Below are 21,205 nucleotides of genomic sequence, written 5' to 3'. Positions count from 1 at the left end.
TTATATGGTTACAGCTCACATGGAGGCTGTGCATGCAGCATGTACCCCTGACACCTGTGCAGGAAGTCACACACTTCAGTATAGGGAAACTTAAATCCTGGAGTGTTTTTTTTTAGATAAAGAGACTGTGTGTCATGCCAAATCCCCTGCCATAACACATATGACTAGTATGACAGCCCCTTGAGATAAATGGCTCTTTAGTACTCAATCACAGGATAAACATACCTATTTGCACCTCTTCCTGCTGAGGAGTGCATGACAGAGACATAAGGACTTCATCTGTACACCTCTTATCAAAAGTGGGCACACCTTTACATGCATTGTGTTCCCTGACTGTTGACAGAAAAAAAGAATGGGACAAATGGCATGATGTTTCATTGTGGTCATTGGCAAGTGGTATTAGATCATTCTACAGAAGGAAGTTGGTGTCAAATACATTATGACATGTCTGTCTGAAGCAAGCCTAACATAGCCTCTGTATGAAGAACAATGAAGAAGAAAAAACTGACCTGAGGCACAATAGATGATACAGTCAGACACAAGGTGCCATCTAGTGGTATATTTACAAAGAAACAGGGACATTGAACATAGGGACATTGAACATAAGGCCAATGACTATTTGTCTGTCAATTTTGAATAAACAAACACTGATAATCAAAGTAAACACAAACCTTAGAGCAATTTACCACACCACAAATATTTATTAAAAACAACATTGTTCTCAGACACATTTTCCACCAACTTCAAGTACAAAATCTCTTACCTAAACAAGTCACAGGGGCGCTTTGATACGTTTGACCTGTCCCATCCTAATTAAGGTCACAGGGGAAACACTGACCAAAACTAAGGTTCCTACCCTGCCACAATAATACAAGTGTTATTCCAGTTAGTTTTTTGTTACAAAAGCATGTGGATGGTGTCAGAGAGACATACTTGAATAGCCTACTGGGCGGTGACATGAGGGAATATCAATATGAACTATTGAACAAATAGGTGGTCATATTGTTGGAAATTATGTGGTATACTTCAGCATTTCAGAAATACCAATTTAAAAAAGTCTGACCGAAAACAAAAACAGGTGGATTTTTTTTTATTCAAGTGTTTACATTATGATATTATATTACTTTCATGTCAGCTAAGATGATTCAGAATAAGCTGCACATTTGAGCTCCTCACAATGCAGACTTTGTGTCGACGTAACTTGTTTTTCCCTCTTAAATCCTAAAAGCTATTCTGACACATGTTCCAGAAGTCCATTTGACATCTAGATGTGATATCACTCACTTCAATTTGTAAAACAGTAAAAAATATATATATTAAAAATAAAGCCTTCAGTCCTACCCTTTCTTTTGAAACGGCCCCAGATGAAAGATTGCTGGCACTATAGGACATTAATAACACCTGCGTACAAGAGCCAGCACATCATGCTAGAGAGAGCCATCCAGAGAAAAAACAAGAATGTTCATTTGCTACCTTTAATTATCTTCAACATCAACTGTATGAAAGCATGCAAAAATGACTTCTTTAGAATGGTACATATTTACATTGTAACAACCACATTTCAGCTCAATACATAGGTGTAATATTTGGAAAACACAGAGCTAATAGTACAAAAGGCATTCAGACCATTATGAGTAATATAGTACAGTACGTCATGAACAGACAATGAAACCCTATGTTAACAGCAGACACAAACATCACGCAGATGGAATAAGACAAAAGTTAAAAACCTAATACATGGTTTGTACTGTAGTTATCACAAATCTTTCTAAAAGACTGTGAGGGTGAGCTCTTTCATTTGGATCTCTCTTCAAATATATTACATTAATATTACATATTATATGAAGATACAGCAAAGAGTTTGCTTTGAACAGGTCTGTCCCCTAATTTAAACAGGTCTATCAGAAAAAAGGGTTTACCAGCAGCCCTCTGCAAGTGCACCATCATCTTCAGTAAGGTCCTCCAACTCTCCTTCTCCGTTTCCATCCAATTCTCCTTCTCTGCTTGATTTCCTGCGGGCAACACATGTTTTATTGTCCCCCATGATGAAATCGGGTCAAGGGGGACGACTATGGATCGGTCTCAGTAGGTTTGCACAACATCTTCTGGCGAAACTTGGGTGAATGATGTGTCTTGCCATAGAGATTCGGCATTTACAAAATTACACAGATTGGCCCAAGGGAGGCGCTATTGCAATCAACTCAAATTCCAACATTTTAACAATTTTATTTAACCTTTATTTAACCAGGCAAGTCAGTTAAGAACAAATTCTTATTTTCAATGACGGCCTGGGAACAGTGGGTTAACTGCCTGTTCAGGGGCAGAACGACAGATTTGTACCTTGTCAGCTCGGGGGTTTGAACTCACAACCTTCCGGTTACTAGTCCAACGCTCTAACCACTAGGCTACCCTGCCTATCTCCTGTACCGTTTGAGCTACAATCATGAGATTTTGTACATACAATGTCTTGCAAAAGTATTCAGATCCCTTTGGATTTCATCACGTTTTATTATGTTACAAAATGGGATAAAAAAATATTTTTTTAAAGATGAATAGAAATGAAATAACTATGTTATTAAATAACATGTTAGAAACACCTAGAAACACCTTTGGCATCGATTACGCCGGTGAGTCTTCTTCGGTAATTCTTTTTTTTTCTTCTTTAAAAATCTTTTTTATATTGCAGCTAGATTTCAGCTTCCATCAACGTAATTTTCAATGGAATGTACTTTTATTTTCAATATATTTCCCTTTGTTATTTTCCCCTAACCCTACCACCCCTCCCCAAATTGGAGTAAACTAATGGACAACAACGCTTCTACTTCCAGTTTATACATACTATATACATTTTACAGACACAATGTGTTTTACAATAGTTAACTCTTGTTTGTTTTTAATCCCATCCTTCAGCTACCATCAACCCCTCCCATCTATCTCTGAAGACCATCCAGTTCTATTAGACATATATTGTTAACTGTGCTGTTTCACAAAAGTCTGCACCTATATACTGTACATTTTATGGACTCAGTATACTTTACATTAGTTATCTTGTTGTTTTTAGTCCCAACCTTCACCTGAACTCAACCCCTCCCATCTATGTCATTTTCTATTTGCCATATATTTTTTCAACTGTGCTGTGACGTTTCACAAAAGTTCTGAACCTTTCTATTCTCATAGTTTCTACAGAATGTAAATTAAATATAAAAATGGTTGCAAAAAGTATTACTACAGTTGAAGTCTGAAGTTTACATACACCTTAGCCAAATACATTTAAACTCAGTTTTTCACAATTCCTGACATTTAATTTTAGTAAAAATTCCCTGTCTTAGGTCAGTTAGGATCACCACTTTATTTTAAGAATGTGACATGTCAAAATAATAGCAAAGAGAAAGACTTATTTTAGCTTTTATTTCTTTCATCACATTCCCACTGGGTCAGAAGTTTACTTACACTCAATTAGTATTTGGTAGCATTGCTACATTTCGGGTAGTCTTCCACAAGCTTCCCACAATAAGTTGGGTGAATTTTGGCCCATTCCTCCTGACAGAGCTGGTGTAACTGAGTCAGGTTTGTAGGCCTCCTTGCTCGTACACGCTATTTCCGTTCTGCCCACAAATGTTCTAGGGTTGAGGTCAGGGCTTTGTGATGGCCACTCCAATACCTTGACTTTGTTGTCCTTAAGCCATTTTGCCACAACTTTGGAAATATGCTTGGGGTCATTGTCCATTTGGAAGACCCATTTGCTACCAAGCTTTAACTTCCTGACTGATGTCTTGAGATGTTGCTTCAATATATCCACATAATTTTCCTATCTCATGATGCCATCTATTCATGATCCCAGTCCCTCCTGCAGCAAAGCAACCCCACAACATGATGCTGCCACCCCCGTAATTCACGGTTGGGATGGTGTTCTTCGGCTTACAAGCCTCCCCCTTTTTCTTCCAAACATAACAATGGCCATTATGGCCAAACAGTTCTATTTTTGTTTCATCAGACCAGAGGACATTTCTCCAAAAAGTACGATCTTTGTCCCCATGTGCAGTTGCAAACCGTAGTCTGGCTTTTTTTATTGCGGTTTTAGAGCAGTGGTTTCTTCCTTGCTGAGCGGCCTTTCAGGTTATGTCGATATAGGACTTGTTTTACTATGGATATAGATACTTTTGTACCTGTTTCCTCCAGCATCTTCACAAGTTCCTTTGCTGTTGTTCTGGGATCGATTTGCACTTTTCTCACCAAAGTACGTTCATCTCTAGGAGACAGGCAGAGCTGTCAATTTTTTGGGTCCTTAAATTAAATTGGTATACCTTTTTATTGATCACAATTTTCTTTAACCAATTTTAGACTTTAATGGAGGGCCGACAGTCAAGTTCCTTACTTTTTCCTTCTTTCACTGGCGTCTTCCATTTTTGCCGTAATGCTGCAATTAGTTGGTTGTAATTTGGGTCAGAGCAGACATTTCCATATATTATTTTTAGCTGCATGTGTGACGTAACTCCATCAGTCCCATTTGTGATCTAATTTACAAAGATGCTACCTTATTTCTATTAGTATATTTGAGTTTAACCATATTTTTTGTTGCAGTATTTGTTCTGTCTTTTCTGGTGGATTAAACAGAAATTGCAACCAACTTTCTATGGCTTGTTTTAAAAATAGTGATATTTTGGAGATTATTTAATTTTCAAATAACCAGAAATTAGATGTTGTAATCTGGAAAAGGGACATTCTTGAACATGGCGTGAGACATTCTTACTAATCTGCTAGAGAACCAGTTTGGATTTAAGTATAACTTTTGTATTACTTTTGTATTACTGAAGCCTTTAGTGAGAGGTCTAATGGTTTAATGGTTACCCCTGTATATAGCCTCGTTATTGTTATTTTATTGTGTTACTTTTTTTACTTTAGTTTATTTAGTCAATATTTTCTTAACTCTGATTTCTTAACTGCATTGTTGGTTAAGAGCTTGTAAAGTAACCATTTCACAGTTAGCTCTGTATTCATCGCATGTGCCAAATAAAAATGGATTTGATTTTAGTTTTATTTAATTTGCCTTTTTTCTTTTCAAAATTATTCAAGCTCTGCCAAGATGTTGGGGATCATGGCTAGATAGCAATTCAAGTCTTCCCATAGATTTTCAGGAACATTCACTGTCTTCTTGGTAACTCCAGTGTAGATTTGGCCTTGTGTAGTAGGTTATTGTCCTACTGAAATGTGAATTCCTCTTCCAGTCTCTGGTGTAAAGCAGACTGAAGCATGTTTTCCTCTAGGATTTGCTTGTGCTTAGCTCTAAACCGATTATTTTTGTCCTGAAAATCTCCCCAGCATTTGCTGATGTCATACCATGATGCAGCCACCACCATGCATAAACACAAGGCAGTTACTCAGTGATGTGTTGTTTTGGATTTGATACCTTACTACCTTGTTAAAACCAAGATGTATGTTTTTGTCATTTAGGTCATTATTGTTGAGTACTATAATGGTATTGAGCCAGTAACAGTTTTCTACCATCAAAGACATTGAACTCTGTAGCTGTTTTAAAACCACCAATCGCATCGGCAATTTTTTATTTAAGTGAGCAAGTCGGTTAAGTACAAATTCTTACGTACAATGACAGCCTAGGAACAGTGGGTTAACTGCCTTGTTCAGGGTAGAGTGACAGATTTTCAACTTGTCAGCGCAGGGATTCGATCCACCAACCATTCGGTTACTGACCCAATACTCTAACCACTAGGCTACCCGCCACCCGTACATCCCTGAGCAGTTTCATTCCTGTCCTAAAGCTCAGTTCAGATGGACGACTGTATCTTTGATGTGTCTGTGTGGTTTAATATATAATCCACATCATAGTTATTAACTTGACCATAGTAAAAGAGATATTCTATGTATGTTGTTGTTACCCATCTACCAGTCACTGCCATTCTTTATGAGGCTTTCGAAAAGCTCCCTGGTCTTTGTAGTTGAATCTGTGCTTGAAATTCAGTACTTGACTGAGGGACCTTACAGATGTTGTATATATGAGGAACAGAGGAAGGTTTAGTCATTCAAAAATCATGTCAACACGTATTATTTCACACAGAGTGAGTCCATGTAACTTATTATGTGATTTGTTAAGCAATATTTTACTCCTGAACTAATTTAGGCTTGCCTAAAAAAGGGTCTGAAAACTTATGCAATGACTATATTTTAGTTATGTAATTTATACAGAATATATACTTTTTTGCCCCCTCTGACAAATTACTATAAAATCCATTACTATTAAATCCATCCTAACACAACATGTGAAGAACTCAAAGGGGTCTGAATACTTTTGCAACTTGCAAAGCATCTCCTCATGAGCAACACGTGTCCCATAAGGACCTACTATCTCGGCCTATTACAATTTCCAGAACCTATACTTTTTTTACCCCAGCAAATGTTTTACAAGCATATCTCCAGTCCCTTTTGAGCTACAGTCATGACATTTTATACTGACAGTGCATTCAGAAAGTATTCAGATCCTTTGACTTTTTACACATTTTTTTTACGTTAAAATCAATCAATTAATCATCAATCTACACACAATGCCCAACAATGACAAAACGAGAAAAAAAATGTATGCATCTCCTCATGATAAGTCCTGTTTTATATCAATGCATCTCCCTATCAGGCAGTGGAGTCTGGTCTCTAACATCCCGTCCAATGTGAGCTATCAAGTTTTGATTTCCAGCAAGGGAAAAAATTTGTTTAAAAAAAAATCTTTCTCATTAATCCCCGCGACATACATTTGTATAATTGTCACTAAATGTCACTAATTGGCCCAAGGGGGGGGGGGCTCTGCATCATTCGTGGGGGACAACTTGTTTATTGTTTCCTTGTTACTATGTGTTGTTAAAGGAAACTAGAAGGGGAAGGGTCATGACAAGAAGAACTCTGCATTAAATGCCATGCATGTCAGGAACAGCATTACCAATCAGGTCCAATACACATCAACTCTCAGCAGCGCATAAAAAGACAGTACTGAGACCATAGAAATAGAATCACATAGAGTAGAATGATAGTGATCAAACCCCAGAAGAAAACCTGTTAGCACAAGACTGGCGTTGCGTCCCAATTCCAAATTGCAAAATATTCCCTATATAGTATGCACTACTTTTAACCAGGGCTCTTACCTCAATGAAGGATGAACCTCGGTTTCCAGTCGCCCCCAAGAGTCCCTGCAATGGGTAAGAGATAGACAAGAAAAGGACAATATCAGCAAATATGTGCTTGTTAAAGACTGCACGTCAATGGTAAATAAGCAATGTAATCATAAAGTTACATTACATGATGGAGATAGATACTGTAGAAAAAAAATCTGAACATTTATGATGGACTAATTAATATTAGCATATTTCGTTAAGGCACAATCTAATAAACCACTTAGCAATGTCATCAAAGCTGTTGTGTGCCCTGATGTAGTTGACTGAGCTGAACTGTAAGTGTGTGAGAAGAAGACAGCTGTGTGTGGCATCGGAGTCGTCATGCTCATAGAGGGCACAGGGGCATGTGCCCCCTCAGATTTGTCATTTTTTGTTGTTTTGTTTTGTTGTTTCTCTGTAATACTACTAGCCACTTTGACATTTTATGAAGTTGGCATTAGCTAACCCAGATAGGTTCCTAATCTCCCAACCTCGTAACTAGCTACCAAGAAGCCATTTCAGGCTATCAATCAAGTTAGTTGTACAACCATAGACGACGCGTCCAGCTTCCACTAAAGTAAATTGAATTACCAGAATTATATAGCCTAATTAGCCTATTCCTGTCGAGACATAAATACATGAAGTCGTTCAAAAGAGGCTACTACACCAGAAAGCATGATTTGGCCACAGAGGATCATTAGCTTATTTTTAAAAAAATAAGCTGTCGATTTTAAATCACATTGCCTACAGTCGGAATTTGGGCAGCGCTGTCACACCCTGGTCAAAGTATTTTGTGTTTATCTTTATTTATTTGGTCAGGCCAGGGTGTGGCATGGGTTTTGTATGTGGTGTGTATGTATGGGGATTGTAGCTAGTGGGGTGTTCTAGCTAAGTCTATGGCTGTCTGAAGTGGTTCTCAATCAGAGGCAGGTGTTTATCGTTGTCTCTGATTGGGAACCATATTTAGGCAGCCATATTCTTTGAGTTTGTCGTGGGTGATTGTCCTTAGTGTTAGTTTGCACCAGTTTAGGCTGTTTCGGTTTTCATTACGTTTATTATTTTGCACTGTTTGTATTTAGATTCGTGTTGCTATAGTCACAATAAACATGGATCGTAATCTACACGCCGCATTTTGGTCCGACTCTCCTTCTCATAAAGAAAACCGTTACAGAATCACCCACCACAAAAGGACCAAGCAGCGTGTCAACAGGCAGGAGCAGCGCGAGGAGATGCGCAATAAGGATTTCTGGACATGGGAGGAAATCCTCGACGGGAGAGGACCCTGGGCTAAACCAGGGGAGTGTAGCCGCACCAAGGTGCAGCAGGAGAAGGAACAGAGGCAGCAGCAGCAGGAGCAGCAGCAGCTGCAGTGGGAGAGGCTGCACCACCTGGAGAAATGGACATGGGAGGAAGAACTGGACGGTAAAGGACCCTGGGCTCAGCCTGGAGAATATTGCCGCCCCAAGGAAGAACTGGAGGCTGCGAAAGCTGAGAGGCGCAGATATGAGGAGGCAGCTCGACGTAGTGGATGGAAGCCTGAGAGGCAGCCCCAAAAATGTATTGGGGGGGGGCTAACAGGGAGTATGGCTACGCCAGGTAGGAGACCTGGGCAGATAGTCCAGCTCCGCGTGTCGGCCGGGCTAGATTGAGCGTCGAGCCTAATGCCATGAAGCCGGCTCTACGCAGCTGGTCCCCAGTGCGTCTCCTTGGGCCGGCTTACATGGCACCAGCCTTGCGCTCGGTGTCTCCGGTTCGCCTGCATAGCCCAGTGCGGGCTATTCCACCTCGCCGCACTGGCAGGGCGACCGTGAGCATTCAACCAGGTAAGGTTGGGCAGGCTCGGTGCTCAAGAGCTCCAGTGCGCCTGCACGGTCCGGTCTACCCAGTACCACCTCCTCACCCCAGCCCTCCGGTAGCAGCTCCCCGCACCAGGCTTCCTGTGCGTGTCCTCGGCCCAGTACCACCAGTGCCAGCACCACGCATCAGGCCTACAGTGCGCCTCGCCTGTCCAGCGCTGTCGGAGCCCTCCTCCTCTCCAGCGCTGTCGGAGTCTCCCGCCTGTTTAGCGCTGTTAGAGCCTTCCTTCTCTACAGCGCTGCCGGAGTCTCCCGCCTGTTCAGAACTGCCAGTTAGCATAGAGCTGCCAGTTAGCATAGAGCTGCCAGTTAGCAAGGAGCTGTCAGTCTGCAAGGAGCTGCCAGTCTGCATAGAGCTGCCAGTCTGCAAGGAGCTGCCAGTCTGCAAGGAGCCGCCAGAGCTGCCTGTCTGCAGGATGCCGCCAAAGCTGCCAGTCTGCAAGGAGCCGCCAGAGCTGCCAGTCTGCAAGGAGCCGCCAGAGCTGCCTGTCTGCAGGATGCCGCCAGAGCTGCCAGTCTGCAAGGAGCCGCCAGAGCTGCCAGTCTGCAAGGAGCCGCCAGAGCTGCCAGTTAGCATGGAGCAGCCAGGGCCGCCAGTCAGCATGGAGCAGCCAGGGCCGCCAGTCAGCATGGAGCAGCCAGGGCCGCCAGTCAGCATGGAGCAGCCAGGGCCGCCAGTCAGCATGGAGCAGCCAGTCAGCATGGAGCAGCCAGTCAGCATGGAGCAGCCAGAGCAGCCAGTCAGCATGGAGCAGCCAGAGCTGCCAGTCAGCATGGAGCAGCCAGTCAGCATGGAGCAGCCAGAGCTGCCAGTCAGCATGGAGCAGCCAGTCAGCATGGAGCAGCCAGAGCTGCCAGTCATCATGGAGCAGCCAGTCAGCATGGAGCAGCCAGAGCTGCCAGTTGACCAGACTCTCCCAGATCTGCCAGTTGACCAGACTCTCCCAGATCTGCCAGTCGACCAGACTCTTCCAGATCTGCCAGTCGACCAGACTCTTCCAGATCTGCCAGTCGACCAGACTCTTCCAGATCTGCCAGTCGACCAGACTCTTCCAGATCTGCCAGTCGACCAGACTCTTCCAGATCTGCCAGTCGACCAGACTCTTCCAGATCTGCCAGTCGACCAGACTCTTCCAGATCTGCCAGTCGACCAGACTCTTCCAGATCTGCCAGTCGACCAGACTCTTCCAGATCTGCCAGTCAGCCAGGATCTGCCAGTCAGCCAGGATCTGCCGAAACCACCAGCCAGCCAGGATCTGGTAGATTCATCAACCTGCCTGAGCTTCCTCTCACTCCTGAGCTTCCTCTCACTCCTGAGCTTCCTCTCACTCCTGAGCTTCCCCTCAGTTCCGAGCTGCCTCAGTCCCGAGCTGCCCCTCAGTCCCGATCTGCTCCTCAGTCCAGTGGGGTTCTGGGTGAGGACTACTAGGCCATGGTCGGCGGCGAGGGTGGACTATCCAGGGACGCGAGGAGAAGGGACTAAGACATTGATTGAGTGGGGTCCACGTCCCGCGCCGGAGCCGCCACCATGGACAGACGCCCACCCGGACCCTCCCTATTGTTTTGAGGTGCGTTCGGGAGTCCGCACCTTAGGGGGGGGGTTCTGTCACACCCTGGTCAAAGTATTTTGTGTTTATCTTTATTTATTTGGTCAGGCCAGGGTGTGGCATGGGTTTTTGTATGTGGTGTGTATGTATGGGGATTGTAGCTAGTGGGGTGTTCTAGCTAAGTCTATGGCTGTCTGAAGTGGTTCTCAATCAGAGGCAGGTGTTTATCGTTGTCTCTGATTGGGAACCATATTTAGGCAGCCATATTCTTTGAGTTTGTCGTGGGTGATTGTCCTTAGTGTTAGTTTGCACCAGTTTAGGCTGTTTCGGTTTTCATTACGTTTATTATTTTGCACTGTTTGTATTTAGATTCGTGTTGCTATAGTCACAATAAACATGGATCGTAATCTACACGCCGCATTTTGGTCCGACTCTCCTTCTCATAAAGAAAACCGTTACAAGCGCACGCGGCAAATGCCAAATATATGAGTGTTGAGTTGCAACTGTCAATGAAAAGTAGGGCCCAGCCAGGTACAGTGCCTTCGGAAAGTATTCAGACCCCTTGACTTTTTTGTTACGTTGCAGCATTATTTTAAAATGGACGAAAAAAAAAAAATCCTCAGCAATCTACAAAAAATACCCCATAACACCAAAGCAAAAACAGATTTTCCATTATTTTGCACATTTATTAAAAATAAAACAAAAAACAGGTGCATCCTGTTTCTCTTGATCGGAGTTCACCTTTGGTAAATTCAATTGATTGGACAAGATTTGGATAGGCACACACCTGTCTACATAAGGTCCCACAGTTGACAGTGCATGTCAGAGCAAAAACCAAGCCATGAGGTCGAGGGAATTGTCCGTAGAGCTCCGAGACAGGATGGTGTTGAGGCACAGATCTGGGGAAGGGTACCAAAAAATGTCTGCAGCATTGAAGGTCCCCAAAAACACAGTGGCCTCCATAAGTCTGAAAAGGAAGATGTTTGGAACCACCAAGACACTTCCTATAGCTGGCTGCCCAGCCAAACTGAGCAGTCGGGGGAGAACGGCCTTGGTCAGGGAGGTAACCAAAAACCTGATGGCCACTCTGACAGAGCTCCAGAGTTTCTCTGTTGACATGGGTGTCCTTCTGGAAAGTTTTCCCATCTCTGCAGCACTCCACCAATCAGGCCTTTATGATAGAGTGGCCAGACGGAAGCCACTCCTCAGTAAAAGGCACATGACAGCCCGCTTGGAGTTTGCCAAAAGACACCTAAAGACTCTCAGACCATGAGCAACAAGATGCTCTGGTCTGATGAAACAAAGATTGAACTCTTTGTTCTGAATGCCAAGCGGCATGTCTGGAGGAAACCTGGCACCATCCCTACGGTGACGTATGGGATGTAAACAAGGGCACCCTCATAGACGTCATCCTGACCAACTGGCCCTCCAAATACACCTCCGCTGTCTTCAACCAGGATCTCAGCGATCACTGCCTCATTGCCTGTATCCGCTATGGAGCCGCAGTCAAACGACCACCCCTCATCACTGTCAAACGCTCCCTAAAACACTTCTGTGAGCAGGCCTTCCTAATCGACCTGGCCCGGGTATCCTGGAAGGACATTGACCTCATCCCGTCAGTTGAGGATGCCTGGTCATTCTTTAAAAGTAACTTCCTCACCATTTTAGATAAGCATGCTCCGTTCAAAAAATGCAGAACTAAGAACAGATACAGCCCTTGGTTCACCCCAGACCTGACTGCCCTCGACCAGCACAAAAACATCCTGTGGCGGACTGCAATAGCATCGAATAGTCCCCGTGATATGCAACTGTTCAGGGAAGTCCGGAACCAATACACGCAGTCAGTCAGGAAAGCTAAGGCCAGCTTCTTCAGGCAGAAGTTTGCATCCTGTAGCTCCAACTCCAAAAAGTTCTGGGACACTGTGAAGTCAATGGAGAACAAGAGCACCTCCTCCCAGCTGCCCACTGCACTGAGGCTAGGTAACACAGTCACCACCGATAAATCCATGATTATCGAAAACTTCAATGAGCATTTCTCAACGGCTGGCCATGCCTTCCGCCTGGCTACTTCAACCTCGGCCAACAGCCCCGCCCCCCCCGCTGCTCCTCGCCCAAGCCTCTCCAGGTTCTCCTTTACCCAAATCCAGATAGCAGATGTTCTGAAAGAGCTGCAAAACCTGGACCCGTACAAATCAGCTGGGCTTGACAATCTGGACCCTCTATTTCTGAAACTATCCGCCACCATTGTCGCAACCCCTATTACCAGCCTGTTCAACCTCTCTTTCATATCGTCTGAGATCCCCAAGGATTGGAAAGCTGCCGCAGTCATCCCCCTCTTCAAAGGGGGAGACACCCTGGACCCAAACTGTTACAGACCTATATCCATCCTGCCCTGCCTATCTAAGGTCTTCGAAAGCCAAGTCAACAAACAGGTCACTGACCATCTCGAATCCCACTGTACCTTCTCCGCTGTGCAATCTGGTTTCCGAGCCGGTCACGGGTGCACCTCAGCCACACTCAAGGTACTAAACGATATCATAACCGCCATCGATAAAAGACAGTACTGTGCAGCCGTCTTCATCGACCTTGCCAAGGCTTTCGACTCTGTCAATCACCATATTCTTATCGGCAGACTCAGTAGCCTCGGTTTTTCGGATGACTGCCTTGCCTGGTTCACCAATTACTTTGCAGACAGAGTTCAGTGTGTCAAATCGGAGGGCATGCTGTCCGGTCCTCTGGCAGTCTCTATGGGGGTGCCACAGGGTTCAATTCTCGGGCCGACTCTTTTCTCTGTATACATCAATGATGTTGCTCTTGCTGCGGGCGATTCCCTAATCCACCTCTACGCAGATGACACCATTCTATATACTTTCGGCCCGTCATTGGACACTGTGCTATCTAACCTCCAAACAAGCTTCAATGCCATACAACACTCCTTCCGTGGCCTCCGACTGCTCTTAAACGCTAGTAAAACCAAATGCATGCTTTTCAACCGATCGCTGCCTGCACCCGCATCCCCGCCTAGCATCACCACCCTGGATGGTTCCGACCTAGAATATGTGGACATCTATAAGTACCTAGGTGTCTGGCTAGACTGCAAACTCTCCTTCCAGACTCATATCAAACATCTCCAATCGAAAATCAAATCAAGAGTCGGCTTTCTATTCCGCAACAAAGCCTCCTTCACTCACGCCGCCAAGCTTACCCTAGTAAAACTGACTATCCTACCGATCCTCGACTTCGGCGATGTCATCTACAAAATGGCTTCCAACACTCTACTCAGCAAACTGGATGCAGTCTATCACAGTGCCATCCGTTTTGTCACTAAAGCACCTTATACCACCCACCACTGCGACTTGTATGCTCTAGTCGGCTGGCCCTCGCTACATATTCGTCGCCAGACCCACTGGCTCCAGGTCATCTACAAGTCCATGCTAGGTAAAGCTCCGCCTTATCTCAGCTCACTGGTCACGATGGCAACACCCATCCGTAGCACGCGCTCCAGCAGGTGTATCTCACTGATCATCCCTAAAGCCAACACCTCATTTGGCCGCCTTTCGTTCCAGTACTCTGCTGCCTGTGACTGGAACGAATTGCAAAAATCGCTGAAGTTGGAGACTTTTATCTCCCTCACCAACTTCAAACATCAGCTATCTGAGCAGCTAACCGATCGCTGCAGCTGTACATAGTCTATTGGTACATAGCCCATCCATTTTCACCTACCTCATCCCCATACTGTTTTTATTTATTTATTTTTCTGCTCTTTTGCACACCAATATCTCTACCTGTACATGACCATCTGATCATTTATCACTCCAGTGTTAATCTGCAAAATTGTAATTATTCGCCTACCTCATGCCTTTTGCACACATTGTATATAGACTCCCCCTTTGTTTTCTACTGTGTTATTGACTTGTTAATTGTTTACTCCATGTGTAACTCTGTGTTGTCTGCTCATACTGCTATGCTTTATCTTGGCCAGGTCGCAGTTGCAAATGAGAACTTGTTCTCAACTAGCCTACCTGGTTAAATAAAGGTGAAATAAAAAATAAAAAAATAAATGGTGGTGGCAGCATCATGCTGTGGGAATGTTTTTCAACGGCAGGGACTTGGAGACTAGTCAAGATCGAAGGAAAGATGATCGGAGCAACGTATAGAGAGATCCTTGATGGAAACCTGCTCCAGAGTGCTCAGGACCTCAGACTGGGGCGAAGGCTCACCTTCCAACAGGACAACGACCCTAAGCACACAGCCAAGACAGTGCAGGAATGGCTTCGGGATAAGTCTCTGAATGTTCTTGAGGGGCCCAGCCAGAGCCCGGACTTGAACCTGATCGAACATCTCTGGAGAGACCTGAAAATAGCTGTGCAGGGACACTCCCCAACCAGGCTGACAGAGCTTGAGAGGATCTGCAGAGACGAATGGGAGAAACTCCCCAAATACAGGTGTGCCAAGCTTTGTAGCGCCATACCTAAGAAGACTTGAGGCTGTAATCACTGCCAAAGGTGCTTCAACAAAGTACTGAGTAAAGGGTTTCAATACTTATGTAAATGTAATATTTCCATTTTTTAAATATAAATTAGCAAAATATGGGGTATTGTGTGTAGATTGATAAGGAAAAATAAACTATTTAATCAATTTTAGAATACGGCTGTAACTAAATTTAGAAAAATTCAAGGGGTCTGAATACTTTCTGAAGGCACTGTATATTGCAATATTTCAAAATACAATTGCAGGAAAATTGTTTGGAAAGCAAATGGTTATTACTGTAAAGAGAAGACAAAGAAAATACTCTTGTCTTTTAGTTATCAAAATTATCAACTTAATTTAGCGAACAGTGTAGCCTATCTTATTGCTGCGAGTGGAGAGCATTGGCCATGTCCACAGTGAGTGTGTATTTTCACTCTTTATCATTGTTGGATCAGTGCCACTTGAAAGTTTGTTTTTGGACAAGAATTTCTTCCCCCAGGTTAGATGGACGTCCTATTGTATTTGTGTCTCCTCTTCTCATAGCCATATTAGATGGATCAATGTCGTTTTTATTGATCTGTTTGTTCTTTTCCGTCATAAGAGACGGTAGCAGCAACATTATGTACACAATAAGTAAAAAATAAAAAATAAAAGTAAGTTACACAGAATGCTAAAAATCTAACAAAATACCCTCTAATTAAAGCTGACAGTCTGCACGTTAACCTCCTAGTCATTGTATAATTTCAAAACCAAAGTGCTGGAGTACAGAGTCAAAACAACAGAAAATGTGTGACTGTCTCAATACATTTGGAACTCACTATATGTCATGTTTCTCATTGTAGCTTCAGTCTTCTGCCATACACCTGTCCTTACAGTATTCTGTATATGTACGCTTCTTTTGTGTTAAGCCCATTTACAGTAGCCTATATATCTAACCGACTCTGTGTATTTCTGTCACTTTGTTTTGTTTTGTTTGTTTCCTAATCCCAAAATCGGCAGATAAAGAAAGCAGATAAGGAGGATTTATAGGGGACTTACGCAAGGAGACCTCCTGGAGCAGACATAGACCTCTCTGCCCTCCTGTTGTGACACTCAAAGGGGTTACTAAAAGACCTCTTCCTCAGCATGGACTTCACCAGGATCTAACGTGGGGAGAGTGAGTGTCAGAGGTCCATCCCAAAAGGCAACCTATTCTCTATAGTGCACTACTTTTGACCAGAGCCCTATAAACCCTGGTCAAAAGTAGTGCACTATATTGTGAAAAGGGTGCCGTTTGGGAAACATATTCACTGTAGCAATCTGCCTTATGACACAAATGTCCCCTGACCATAGGTATTGACCTGGAAAAACTCTGGGCCCTGGTGTAGGTCCCAAACTTTTTCCCTTGTTAAAACACAAAAACTCCTGGCCCTATTTGTGATAGATGGGTAAGTTAGTAAGTAAGTCTTGTCCGAGCCAGAACAAGAGCTGTATATCCCCTGGACAGGACACTAGTGAACTGACTCACCACAGCAGACAGACTGGGGATGAGTTTGATGGAGTTTTGGACCTCCTCCTCAGTCACCTCCACCACGGTGCAGTGTTCTTCCTCCAGGGGTAGAAGGTCAGTGCCATCCTCCGTCACCCACGGGTGCTCCTGGCAACAAACAGGAGGGGAAACACAATCGTCCCACAACACATACAAGACAGCTCTACCAGGACAGTAAAACATTCATTTGAAGTGTCATAGATGGTTTCATGAAGGATTTGCTTTTTATAGGCACTATTGAAGGTCTAGATCTGCCCCCTTTTACCTTGATTTCAGGAATGGTGATCCTTGAATCAGGATTTTTATCCAGCATCCTTATAATAAGCTCCTTCAACTCCTTGCATACTTCAGGCCTGTGGTACCAAAGAGTGACTGAGATGACCACCCACCAAATAGAATAGAACCATCTACAGTACAGTAACTACAGTAGCAGTGAATGGCTAGGAACGTTAAAACAATACTATTACTATGTTATTATCAAGTTATTACATGCTATAATGTGAAGTTCTACCCATATTTTAGAGTGGTGCATAGAGAACAGACTAAATTGTTTTTGCATGGTAAATAGTGTCCCTTAGTGGAACTCACGTGTTTGGGAACTCCACAGGCCTGTTCCTGATCTTATTGTGCAGGCCGATGATGTATTCATCGATGAAAGGGCACTGATATAGGAAGATAGTGAAGAAGAAAAGGCATTAAAATGCTGCTATAAAACGATAGGCTACATGCATACACATGCTGTCTGTTTCCCACATAAACCATTACATGTATTTATTTTGTGGGATGCAACGGTTGATCAAAATATAGTTGTAGTCCTCAGCATAATGGACACAGTAAATCCATGGCAGAATACCGTACATTATGATAATAACAGAACCTACCTTCCCATAGACAAAGCAGTACAGGGTGACTCCCATGGCCCACACATCCAAGGCCTAACAAACATGAACATTGACCATTACTTTACAAAGAGAGCTTGCTGTATATTTTACAGTACAGTAAAATGTTGACGTTTGATACCAAGTCAATTTCTAAGTATTTTTGATACCAGTCAATGTAATACATTTTCATGGGGTAAATATTATTCTAGGATACAATCAAAGATGAGTGACCTGATTAGATAAATTAGCAATTAGTGTCTAACCTTGCCAGTAAAGCTCTGTTCATGATCAGTCATCATCTCTGGGGCCATGAAGGCTGGAGTCCCTGCTGAGCTGGACAGGAGAGCATCACTCCCCTCAAACTGGTTACTGACACCAAAGTCTGCAATCTTCACATGCCCATTGTCTCCCAGTAACAGGTTGGAAGGCTTGATGTCTCTGTGGATGATCTTCTGGTAGTGCACTGAGAAGGAGGAAGAGAGAATAGGACCAGGGAAAAAGGACAGGAAACACTGATTTAGTTCTCTTTTTTTAGATAAACTTTTATAAGTATACAAACAGCATTGCCCATTTGATTTAGGTTTTGACATTCAGCTGTCAAAGCACCAACTGATCCTGTCTTTTCAGGAAGGATCTGACTAGTGACTTGCAAACCAATGTCTTGCTAAAACATGAGCAGGGTTAGCAGTATGCTGCAGGTCTCTGAGCAGAATACTATTAGGCCATACGTCCTTAATGGCACTCTATTCCCTATTTAGTGCACTATTTTTGACCATGGCCCTTAGGGTTCAGGTCAAAAGTAGTGCACTACTGTATATAGGGAACACGGTGCCATTTGAGACGAAATCCAGGTGGAGGACTTACAGTATTCAATCCCCAGGATGATGTCCCTGAAGTAAAAGCGGGCTTGTTCCTCTGTGAAGGGAGTGTCTGAGGGCACCTCCATCACTGGGCTAGGACCCAGGAAAAGCAACAGAGACAGAGAAAGGTAAGTAAGCATCACCACCATAATCTTCCAAACAGTGGTCTTCCTACCAATAACAATGCCTGAAGCTTGTCATTGGTATCTTATATTCCTTAAAAATGGATACCTTATATTCACCAAATTTAGTAACTGGAGGAATTATATATAAATAACAAAATTCTTAATTTAAGTGTTATATACAGTATAATAATATAATAATAAGAATATAAGCCATTTAGCAGATGCTTTTATCCAAAGTGACTTACAGTCATGCGTAGTTATGTTTTACATATGGGTGGTCCCAAGAATCAAACCCACTACCCTGGCATTACAAGCGCCATGCTCTACCAACTGAGCTACAAAGGACCAGTGTTATAATGTAATGTAATACAGTATATTTCAGAAAGGAGTAAAACGTACCCTTTTGGCAGTAACTCAAAGGCTAGAAAATAAACAAACAGAGAATTAAATGACTAGTCATATTAGTTTCTATGTAATAATCAAACTGGACAGACTATTATAATATACAAACTATGGACCTAGTACAAGGAGATACAACAGAAAACATAGTTTACCATGTAACACCTTGTATCACCATTCAGTGCACTGACATGATGAATGCATACTTACCCATGTGGAGATTGTCTTCAGCAGGATCATCAAGAACCTACAATTGGAAGGTGTAAATCTCTGAAATTAATAAAACTAAATGTAAATGAACTAAATGAACCTTTTAAATCTTCCACTTATGTATGTCAGTGTGTTCACCTCCACCAGATGGACAATGTTAAGGTGGTCTAGTTTCTTCAGGATGGCGATCTCCTGGTAGACTCTCTCCAGTGGCCCCAGGGGTTTGGGTGGCAGTCCCTGTTCTGTGCTGGCTCCTCGGGGAGGGGGGCGTCCTATAACCAACCGCCATTATATATAGTGGTGATCATCACCAGTTCATGTTCATACCAGTACCAAAGCACATACTAGACTTAAAAGGAATATTTTCACCTACGAGGAAATCCACACATCTTCATCAGCTTCTTTTTTGAAAAAACTTTCATTGCCTATGCAAGGAAAGACATGATCAGTTTGCTCCTATAGTATAATCGTCAAAAAGGCCAAAAAAAGAGAGTTGAGGAACTGTACATTTCTCTGCTCCCACAAAGGAGATGATAAAGAACGAAATGTGCAGAGAATCTTACATAGTATTGTTCATCATCTTCATTGTAAGCTAATCTCACCACACCATATGAGCCCTAGAATAGAAAAAGAAGAAAGTCTGACAGAATCATTTTGATTTATTACACAAGAGTTCTTTATGAAATAATGTTTTCTCTTGTCAGACAAATTCAGCATCTATTCTAACTTTTCCTTTCTTACCTTTCCAATCTCATCCTTCAACTTGTATTGGTTGAGCTGGATACAATCCTAGGGAGATACAAAGTGAAGGGCATTTGGTGGTGGGATAATGCACATTGACTACACATTATTTAGGCTCATGCCTATTTCTTTTGAGACTTCATGGATGGGTCCTAAATGGCACCCTATCCCCCATATACTGCGTCTCGAATGGCACCCTATTCCCCTATGGGCCCTTGTCAAAAGTAGTACACTATATAAGGAATAGGGTGCCATTCAGGACAGAACCCTGACCTCCATTTGGGACACAGGCCTGACCTCTGACCTGGGAATCTGAAATGGACACCCGCTTGGACTCGATGGTGGGCTGTCGAGCCTCTCGCGGCTGGGTTGATCGCTCCTGCAATGATAGCTTCCTGTCTGACAATGACAGCTTCCGGCGCGCTGGTGCAAGGGGCCTTCGGTGGCCGTTGGGAGGGGTCATCCGGTTGGATGCCACGTTCATGGCGGCCACCATGTCAGCCAGCTCTGCATTGTGCTCAGAGTCCAGCTCTGCCAGCTCTGTCAGTCCATCAGTGTCTTCACTCATGGTTATCCCTGACCCTGTTCCTTTCCCGGTTCAATCACAGAGAAAGGTCAGAGATGTCATAGGGGCCAGCTAATTAGATAATTAACATTAAATCGTACATTTTAACCGACATTCATTAGCGTTCTGTACTTGTTCATCAAGCTGCTTCTTGCTACAGAAATAGGAGATTCTGCCCTAGAGATTCCTCAGTCAAGGCTTACTTACTTAACCAAGATTCAACTGTAACATCTCCCCGATATGGGAGACTACACTCAACTGGCTTTCCAATTTTGAATATCGAAAATGTTTTCCAAATGCTATTTTGTAGAATTAAGGCATGCACATGAACTAGAAATAGCTTATTATTTAAAGGGTAAGTAAGCAAAAAAACAGTATGGCAATTGAATGAACTGTAATTGGCTTGTACATTTCTACATGTACAATACAAAACTAAATGACTATGACTTTTCATGGAAATAATATGTCTAAATGCATCATAGATGACAACCACCTGAGCTCTGCTGCCTACCGATTCCTGTCAACACAAATAGCACTAACTGCAAATCCCTTCCAAATCCACCACTAAAACGTTCACATCCACACAAATCAGATTTTCTGCAAATGACATAAAGGAAGCATATTCATATTATGGCTGTTTTACTTACACACAGCTTGAGGATCCTACATTGCTTCTCAGTGTGTATAAGCTGCAGGGTCTGTCCTGCTGATGTTTAAGTGAGGAAAACCCCTTTGTGTCTCAGGTCAGGACTTTCACTGCTGAGCCAAGGACTACAGGATTACTCCAGCCTTAACGATAAACCCTGGCCGTATTTAGCCTCGTTAAGGTTATTCTGAGGGTGGCAGTCAGTGTATACATTGATCAACTC

At 43.2% G+C, this 21,205-nt stretch overlaps 1 protein-coding gene across 1 annotated transcript; it reads right to left on the bottom strand.

The window, feature by feature from the left end:
• Positions 1-1,818: 1,818 nt before the first annotated feature.
• LOC110503359 (calcium/calmodulin-dependent protein kinase kinase 1-like) lies at positions 1,819-21,016 on the bottom strand. Its single transcript, XM_090218534.1, has 17 exons — positions 20,076-21,016; positions 19,772-19,819; positions 19,594-19,647; positions 19,404-19,455; positions 19,169-19,302; positions 19,031-19,067; positions 18,821-18,842; positions 18,301-18,389; positions 17,700-17,899; positions 17,437-17,490; positions 17,144-17,217; positions 16,821-16,908; positions 16,535-16,663; positions 16,066-16,169; positions 7,146-7,190; positions 3,662-3,676; positions 1,819-2,012 (listed from the first exon to the last, which is right to left on the bottom strand). Exons 1-17 carry the CDS (start codon positions 20,337-20,339, stop codon positions 1,916-1,918), a joined length of 1,506 nt encoding a protein of 501 aa, XP_090074660.1. The 5' UTR covers positions 20,340-21,016; the 3' UTR covers positions 1,819-1,915.
• Positions 21,017-21,205: the final 189 nt, after the last annotated feature.

The sequence above is a fragment of the Oncorhynchus mykiss genome, chromosome 24 (assembly GCF_057628025.1).
Source record: "Oncorhynchus mykiss isolate SJ-2025 chromosome 24, ASM5762802v1, whole genome shotgun sequence".
Classification (NCBI taxonomy): domain Eukaryota; kingdom Metazoa; phylum Chordata; class Actinopteri; order Salmoniformes; family Salmonidae; genus Oncorhynchus; species Oncorhynchus mykiss.
The sequence above is the reverse complement of the archived record's forward strand: the minus strand, read 5'-3'. Positions and strand labels throughout refer to the sequence as shown.

Excerpts from the sequence above, each read along its gene's own strand:
- LOC110503359 (XM_090218534.1), bottom strand. The coding sequence starts at position 20,339 with ATGAGTGAAGACACTGATGGACTGACAGAGCTGGCAGAGCTGGACTCT. Across the intron at positions 19,456-19,593 it reads AAGATGATGAACAATACTAT|GCAATGAAAGTTTTTTCAAA; the intron begins GTAAGATTCTCT and ends TTCCTTGCATAG. Across the intron at positions 18,843-19,030 it reads TGAAGACAATCTCCACATGG|CCTTTGAGTTACTGCCAAAA; the intron begins GTAAGTATGCAT and ends TTTATTTTCTAG.